Consider the following 9,100-nt stretch of genomic DNA (forward strand, 5'->3'; position numbering starts at 1 on the left):
GTAAAAATAAAATCTAGACGTCTTGATTAAAACTGGGTTAAATGTGTTTAAAAGTGAGAAATCTACCATATCGACAGACATTTTTCTTTCACTGAAATATATTAAGAAGTGCTGTTGAAACATCATATTAATCATTATTATATAGGGAGATTTTAGACCCTTTTTAGGGGGGCTCACGTATGTGCTTCTAGATAGAGTTTGCGAACTTGTCTGTTAGTGGCAGAGGAAAAACAATTACAGGTTCAAAGGGCTTAAAACAGGTTTAATATATTGAGTCGCTTTAGCCAATGCTATCCACCGATAACCCAGTCAAGGTAAGGGTTAACAGAAACAGAGTTTTGGCCAATTGGAGGAGGTTGTGCCAGACTCCTGTCTTTGGCTGAGTCTCTATCTGATCCATCAGACGGAGAGCAGTTGGAAAACGTTGGTAGTCCCCAGTTGGTCATTTCATGGTGCAGACTAGAACCCAAATTGACATATAAGCAACTGAAATAGCTAAATATTAGAACATTTTGTCAAATTGGTTGTTATTACCGTGACTTATAAAGTGTCAGGTTTACGTTCATCATAGTGTAAATCGTGTCAAACAACGTTAGCCGACGTTGTTCAGTAGCTAGCTCAGTGATGGGGGGGTTAACACTTTTGCAAGGCACTGTATCCGTGTCACATTCTCATTAGGGGCGGAGCCCCCCAAAAGGTCTGACCCTAGAATCACCCCTGTGTGTAACCTAAATTTAACTTTACATTTTCAGCCCAAATTGAACTCATTTTTAACTGAGGTATCAAGTTATTTTTTGCCCTCAAAAGAAAACCCCTAATGCAATTTTTATTAGATAGTCTCCATTCTCTGCAGTGCACATTTTCTAACAAACCAAAAGATTGCATGTCCCGTGCAAACTCCAGTGTTTAAATGTTCCCTGGTAAGTCTCTGATAGGTCTCCGGGGTCCAAGGCTCATGTTCATGCAGCAGACTGTTTTTCAATTATCTCAAACGCCGCAACCACATCGCTGTCAAATTCTTACTTCCTGTTCTGACCATGCAGGACAAAACTAAGTCTAACACTCCTTGGTCCCAGGATGAGAAATTTCATTTCTCAGCTCCAAGCTTTTTAGAAAAGACGAAGATCATCTCAGTTCAGTGTTACTCCATTACTTTCCCACGGCTCATTCATGCTACGTACTCCCGGACTGCGCCCTAAGGGGAGAGCTTTGGTCCCAGATTGCGCTTCACATTTACAATCAAGTTTTGACAACCTCGTTTTTTTTTTGTAGAGTTGGCTGACACTCGGAGTCTCCTTTCCATGTTTCTCCTGGAGCAGGTAGTCCTGGGATGAGAACTGATCTCAGGCTGAGCCTTGGTCCCAGAGTGCACCTTCAAGTTAAAAAGCCCTTTTGGCTTAGACAGTTGTTTCATATTCTAATACCTCTTTGCTGCCCATCATGCTACTCCTGTACTGAATCCTGGGGCTGACGGCTGACGTGGTCTCCAGAAGCAGAATGGTCTTGCGGAGGCGGCGATCGATAAAGTGCGCATCCCAGGCCGGGTATCGCTTCCTCGGCAGGTCAATCCGGATCACGGGGCCCTCCTGTGCGCGGGATGACGAGGTCCTGTGAAGGAATGCAGGTGAGGATGAAGGAGAGGGACGAACCTGGAAGACGGGCAGGCAACTGTCCCTGTCTCTGTCCTTGTCTCGCTCCCCTGGAACCGGCTCCCCTGTGTCTTTAGTCCTAGGGAGAGTCCTTGGAGGGCTGGTAATGACCATGTCCGTTTGGGACCCTTGAGATGGAGTGAGGCAGGCATCAATCACTCCCGCTACCCCTCCAGCACCCACCACACCCTCATCCACACAGCCCCCCCACTGTGAGCCCAGAACCGGTCCGTCGGGGTGCAGCCAGCAGTAGTACACCAGCATGAAGAAGGTTCCCAGGGCAAAGCTGCAGGCCACCAGGCACACCACCACTACGGCATAGGAGTCCGAGGTGGGCGGGCCGCGGTAGGTGTACCAGGCGGCGGTCAGGGCCACGTTCTCGGCCAGTGTCACGGAGTAGTACACGGTCATTCGGAAGCGGCTGGGGCCCTCCTTGACATTAAACCAGCAGAAGATGTAGATGATTCCCACCACCATGTTGTAGATGATCTCCTCCCACTTGGACATGCAGAAGTCGGTCTCACCTTGGATGATCCAGAACGTCATGACACACCTGAGAGACAGCAAAAAGTTAGTTAGTAACAATACTACACCTCCTGTCAATTTAGTGATGACTGGTACTAAGAAGGATGTGGTGACTTATAAGGTAACTTAGGTTTTTGTGTGTTAGTGACTGATAGGCACAACTATCTTTGAAATTGTTAAAACAAGTTACCCTTTATACTTTTTCAAATTGTTATTTTTGTCATGAGTACTTTACTTCATAGGTTTAACTGACATGCAGCACAAGAACGGGAAAGTTAGGTTTAGGAAAAGTTGGGTGGGGTTACAAAATGAACGCAAAAAACACAATTTCCAATGCTAAGCTTGTGATTGTGGAGGGTTAGGGATTGGGCGACGTGGCGCACCAGTGGCTGACGATGAAGATGCCGAAGTAGAGCTGGAAGACGGAGGCGAAGAGGGCGAAGGCCACGGTCCGCGCCCCGATGGTGAAGAAGTGCCACAGCATCTGGGTGATCACAGCCTTGTAGGACATGGGCAGCTTGTCGTCGCGGGAGTCCCGCAGAACCTTCTGGTAGGAGGCGATCATCCAGGCAAGAGAGACCAGGGAGGCCGAGGCCGAGAGACCTGGAGGGACAGAGACCAAGAGGAAATATAAGAGGGAGGGAAGAGAGAGGCCCAAATAAAAAGACATTTGGGTGATGATAATGAAAGAAAGAAATGGAGATGACTGGCTACATGAAGAGCTCAACAGTGTCCCATTTATTTTCTTCATAAGGATTTGGATTATGAGCCATAATGTTTAAACCATCCTGAGCTCAGACTGAGAAACAAACTATTTCTGCCCCTGTAGAAGCCGCAAGTCTTTATGAAAAACATAAAACAAATGTTTTTTCCCCAATTTTATGGAGAAGTACTACACCACCCACAATCCTAAGCACTCCAGCGATGGCTCTGATTGCTGGAGCTAGTAGCTGTTACCATAGCAACGTGTTTCTCTACCCAGTCTTATACCTTTGCCTGTTTTGTTTAGCATGTTTTACAGCCAGCGTTAATCTGCCGGCTGGTTGGCTCGGTTCCAGGCCCACAACTCTTTATATAAGCATGTAATGAAACCTCGCTGCTGGTCTTTTGAAGAGCTCATTTTCGGCCTACATCATAAAAATTGTCCATGTATTTATAATCATATTATATAATATAGTTATTATTCTAATTCTAATTCATAATATCCGTGAGATGGTTTCATCGAGAGGCATGGCTACAGTACATTTCCTTTGTCACAGCACTTCCAGTCAGCTAGCTTTGTTATACCAGGAGAGCTGAAAAACTGTACTTTGCCCTGTCTTTAGCACTCAGTCAATCTGAGGTGTTAATAAATCAATCTTAGGTGTTTTTTCTGATTCATTTGTCACTTTTTCCAGCTTTTGGTGCTTTTTTTAAAACCTGAGCTGGTTTAATAACAGGTTTTACACTTATTGTTGAAATTCAGGGTCAACAAAGCTCATTTAAATCAACTTATACATGCATTTTTAGTTAACAACGTAATCAATAATGCATGGGCAATTTGGTTGAAATAAATCCATATTTCTGATATAAAACACTTTGAAACGGGTCAACATGACCCGAGGACAACACAAGGGTTCATAAATCAATTTTAGGTGTTAATAAATCAATCTTTGGTGTTAATAAATCAATATATCATTCTCTTCGTAATGAAGACTTTCAAATGGTTTTGCCAAAATCAGGTTGAATATTAGCATTTTAGAATATTAGCATTGTCTGCCATCGTGTGTAGTTTGCTAGCTAGCTAGTTCACCCTACACCACTGGCCTAGCCTACTGTATGAATGAATGAATGAATGAATGAACAAATGATCTAACAAAACAATGTTAAATTGAAGGAGGAAATATGGGAATTAGGTTAAACTGAAACAAGGAATGTGATGTATAATTGTATGAAACGTATGATGATAGTTGGCTAGCAATTCCGCCAAGCAAATACCAAGAAATATGTTGCAGCAGTTCATCTTTCAACAACACTTCAAAAAATACGCGATGGAACTGAGCTCATTTGGCTTCGGCAACTTTTCATAGTACAAAACCGCTGTCAATCAAAAGGAGATGCATCCTTTCGACAGACCCTCCAATCATCACGCAGAAGCCCAGGGTCCAGGCCAGCCCACTCCTCCATTGACCCCCACACACTAAAAACGTCTGGGTTATTGTGTTAGGTTCAAATTATGGGTTATATTTTCAGCGAGTAAGCATTTTCTGGGTTAAATTGCTAATATTTTGACCAAATTCCTGTTTTGGAGGGTTTCTGGGTTATTTTTCAAAGAGTAACCCATGTTCTGGGTTATGGGGTTGGCTTTCTCTCTCTCTCTCTCTCTCTCTCTCTCTCTCTCTCTCTCTCTCTCTCTCTCTCTCTCATTATAATGTATTCTTTGTTGGAGGGGTGTACTTTATGGAGTTATTACCATGTCAACATAGTTTATAATATGAACAATCACACTTGTGTGTTGTGTACATTATGATAAAACAGTTTCACCATTTGTAGGAGAAATAAAGTGACACACTCTCTAAACATGGATTAACTAAGAAATAGAAGAAATAAATACATTTTGAAATATTTCAACTCCTTAAACAGAAGGCCTCTCTCCTTGAAATGCCTAGGTTGTAAGTAAGTCGAACACCAGAAAGCAAAAATGATTTCATACAAATTAGTAATAAATGTACTGTTGAACTGTCTCTTTCCAACAGCAGACTACCCGATCTGCTACCAACCCAAAGACCTTATGGCACACCCATGAGGTCTGTACTGGCAAAAATGAGAAGAAAAAGAATGCCAATATTCAAATTTCCCTACAGGATACTCTTATCTCAGATTCTGAAAAGATTGCAAGTTTTTAATTCATCCGTTTAAGAAATGGCAACACATTTTGCCTCCTTCCTCCTTTCCACCTGTTCTCTCCACAACACCTGATCAGTTCCCATTTTGTGAGATCTCTCAGAACGAGGTGATGATCATACTGCATTCACTAAAAACGTCTCGGGTTACGTATGTAACCCTTGTTCCCCGAGATAGGGGAACGAGACACTGGGTAGGTTACGACACTATGGGACCGCCTATAGTGTCGTAACCGACGCAGTTCGAGTTCCCCTCGAAGGGGAACTCTAATGGTCCAAACACTTTCTTTTTAACCCTTGTGTTGTCTTCCCATCGACCATCATCTTTTTGTGCTTTTTTCAATGTTTCTGCTGTTTTTTCTACACCTCTTTTTTTTAAATTCATAGCCAACAAACCTAATTTTTATGACATTACACAAAAACAATTAATTTCTCATTTTTTTCTCAGCACTTATGGTCTCTTTTTTGTCACTTTTTCCGAGGTTTTGGTCACTTTTTTAAAATGCCATACAATTCAATAAAATCAAAATTCAATTCACTGAAAGTAATCATAAATTTTTACCTGAATAACATTCATCCATGTTATTTTTAAGCAATATTGTTGAAAGAAAGCCAAGTTCCTGATATTAAAAATAAAAAAAACGGGTCAAATTTGACCCGAGGACAACACAAGGGTTGAAGACTCATGCTGATCATACCTCTTGCCTCATACCCATCTTTCTGAATTTAATTAATCTTTGCATCATGCTTTCTATCTTTCCCACCGACTGGAAGACAAAACAAATCTGATGATCTGACGCTTGTCTCAAACTACCGACCTCTAGCAATACTCCCAGCGTTGTCAAAATTGCTTGAAAAATATGGAGGAAATATTTTATTCATGATTTAAAATGAATGTCCAAAGAGAAAAGTGAATTAAAAATATTTAATTAAATTTAAAAAAGGAAAACGAAAACATAAATGCTTAAACTAAAATCTTTTATTGATTGAGAGAAACATCAAATATGAAACTCAAAATGAAAAATAGAAAAGCTTAAATGGAAATACGTCAATTAAAATCTCAAATAGAAAAAAAAAGGAAATATTTCAGTTTACTCTTTGCACTTTAAATTTTTTTTTTTGAATCTTACATTTGGAATTCGCTGTTTGACATTTTAAGATTCGACTTTTCAATTTCGATTTTAACTTTTGGGGTTTTATTTTGACACTTGTCAATAATAAACGAGGAGGCGTGGCCCAAAGGCTGGTGGGTAAATTAATTAATTAATTAATTTCCATCAAATGTAACGGCCAGTAGCAAATTTGGCAAACATTTGTTAATATTTGTATTTTCCTGGACGTGAACAAACTGCTAGTGAAAACATTGTGATCCTCCAGTGCAGACAAGAGATATCTCAAAATGATTGAATTACTAAAATGCAAATATGTAGCCCCCCCCCCCCCCCCCCCCCCCCCCCCCCATAGCTCATTCAAATGGACCAGACTCAGTTTCTTCTGAAGTCAAACTATGTGACTGTGAGGCGCGCAGCGGGCCGCCCAGAGAGGAGTTTGAACACATTAAACATTCATGCGTGTTAATCATGCAGTCTTGTCTCAAATTACCCATGAATCACTCTGAGAAGGCATTAAAATTTGAGCAGAGAAAGAGCTATGCCAAACATTTTTACGGCATCGATGTGACCAACTGGCACACTCCTCTCATGTAGAAACGTACGGTAATACTAGTGCAATTGGAAAAAAAAACGTTCTGCTTTGAAGATGACTCCCAGTCGGTATGAATCATCCCTCTGCTGCACGGTACAACCCGTTTTTTAAATCCAAAAACTTGTAATTTTCTTTTAATTTTCCTCTTAAATCATCTATCAATCTCACTTGTAACAAATGGCTTCAAAACAGTGGAAGACTGTGTGTTGTATTACACTCAGATCGGTCTTTTTTATTCTAGTCTAGTTTTGTGTTGTAGTTGAAACACCTTGAACGCCAGCTCATGGTCTTTTACATGAATATTGATTTCAAGAAAAAAACAAAAAACGATCATTGTTATGCCAACAAAACACAAAAAGATACAAAGTGAGAATGCTAACTTGAGTACTTTAGTTGTGGAATTCCCTCAGTGGCAGTTCTAGACCACATGGGATTTTAGGGGTACCAAATATAGTAGTGATTATAGTATAGAGTGTAGAAGTGTTACTATAGCAACCACCCTCCATGGGTTTGCTTCTACAAAAGACTAACGATACCCATATAACTTTATCTATCACTGCATATGGACAGTATCCCATCTTTGGGGATGAATGTAGGGTAACAAATGTATGTATTTATAAATATAAAATATTTATATACAGAAATATTGGCCCCAGTTAACCCTTGTGTTAGCCTCCCGGGTCCAAAACTGACAAATATTTGACATTTTTGTCCCTTTTTCAGATTTCTTTTTAGTTTTCACTAACACCACCTTACTGCCACTAGTTTTTACTACTTTTTGGAATTCATGGTTAATAACCCTAATTTTTTATAGAAGTATACCTAATACTAATACTACTAATAATAAATTATTAACAATTTTGACTGGGGCGGCTGTACCAATCAGAAGGTTGGTGGTTTGATCCCTGGCCCTGCAGTCCCACGTCGAAGTGTCCTTGGGCAAGACACTGAAACCCCGAGTTGCCCCCGGTGCTGCACATCAGAGTGTGAATGTGTGTGAGTGTGTATCTGATGAGCAGGTGTGTAGATGTGTGTGTGTGTGTATCTGATGAGCAGGTGTGTAGATGTGTGTGAGTGTGTATCTGATGAGCGGGTGTAGATGTGGTGGTGAGTGGGGGGGGACCGTGCGTTTGCCGTCGCAGCTCCAAACTTTGGAATGGGCTGCTCTGCACATTAGACAGGCCTCCCTCTGTCTCATTTTAAAACTCTTCTTAAAACCCGCCTCTTTTCTTTGGCTTTTAACACCAGGTAGAGTGATGTTTTATGTGTATACCTTTACACATGCCGCTAGTGCATTTTGTTGTTTTTATTTTATTATACCTTATTATATTTGTGCTTTTATTGTGTTATATTTATTCTGTATGATCATTTTGTGCAGCACTTTGGAAACCTTGTGTTTGTTAAAATTGTGCTATATAAATAAAGTGGATTGGATTGGATTGGATTGAGTGTGTATCTGATGAGCAGGTGTGTAGATGTGTGTGAGTGTGTATCTGATGAGCAGGTGTGTAGATGTGTGTGATGTGTATCTGATGAGAGGGTGTAGAGTGTGAGGTGTATCTGTGAGCAGGTGTGTAGATGTGTGTGAGTGTGATCTGATGAGCAGGGGTGTAGAGTGTGTTGAGTGTGTATCTGATGAGCAGGTGTGTAGATGTGTGTGAGTGTATATCTGATGAGCAGGGTGTAGATGTGTGTGTGTGGTATCTGATGAGCAGGTGTGTAGGTGTGTGTGAGTTGTGTATCTGATGAGCAGGTGTGTGAATGTGTGTGAGTGTGTATCTGATGAGCAGGTGTGTGTTGTAGATGTGTGTGAGTGTGTATTCTGATGAGCAGGTGTGTAGTGTGTGTGAGTGTGTATTGATGAGCAGGGTGTTGTATGGTTGTGTGTGAGTGTGTATCTGATGAGCAGGTGTGTAGATGTGTGTGAGTGTGTATCTGATGAGAAGGGTGTGTAGATGTGTGTGGAGTGTGTATCTGAGAGCAGGTGTGTAGATGTGTGTGAGTGTGTATCTGATGAGCAGGTGTGTAGATGTGTGGAGTGTGTATCTGATGAGCAGGTGTGTGAAGTGTGGTGAGTGTGTATATGATGAGCAGGTGTGTAGATGTGTGTGAGTGTGTATCTGATGAGCAGGTGTGTAGATGTGTGTGAGTGTGTATCTGATGAGCAGGTGTGTAGATGTGTGTGAGTGTTGATCTGATGAGCAGGTGGTAGATGTGTGGGAGTTTGTGATGATGAGCAGGTGTGTAGATGTGTGTGAGTGTGTATCTGATGAGCAGGTGTGTAGATGTCTGTGAGTGTGTATCTGATGAGCAGGTGTATGAATGTGTGTGAATGGTGAA

The 9,100-nt window shown here is 41.3% G+C and overlaps 1 protein-coding gene across 2 annotated transcripts in view; it reads right to left on the reverse strand.

Annotated features, from left to right (window-relative positions):
- The window catches only part of xkr7b (XK, Kell blood group complex subunit-related family, member 7b), a 91,300-nt gene that overhangs the window by 16,192 nt on the left and 66,008 nt on the right, over positions 1-9,100 (reverse strand). The window contains exons 3-4 of one of the 2 annotated variants that reach the window (XR_004332757.1): positions 2,558-2,777; positions 745-2,202 (exon numbers count right to left, since the gene is read on the reverse strand). Coding sequence is in view for 1 of the 2 variants with exons in the window: in XM_032521191.1 (XP_032377082.1) it covers positions 1,398-2,202; positions 2,558-2,777 (1,025 nt within the window). In the remaining variant the exon portion in view is untranslated. Of the gene's footprint in view, positions 1-78; positions 2,203-2,557; positions 2,778-9,100 lie in introns of those variants that run through there. The other variant, XM_032521191.1, reaches the window with a different exon arrangement.

The sequence above is a fragment of the Etheostoma spectabile genome, chromosome 7, assembly GCF_008692095.1.
Source record: "Etheostoma spectabile isolate EspeVRDwgs_2016 chromosome 7, UIUC_Espe_1.0, whole genome shotgun sequence".
Classification (NCBI taxonomy): Eukaryota; Metazoa; Chordata; class Actinopteri; order Perciformes; family Percidae; genus Etheostoma; species Etheostoma spectabile.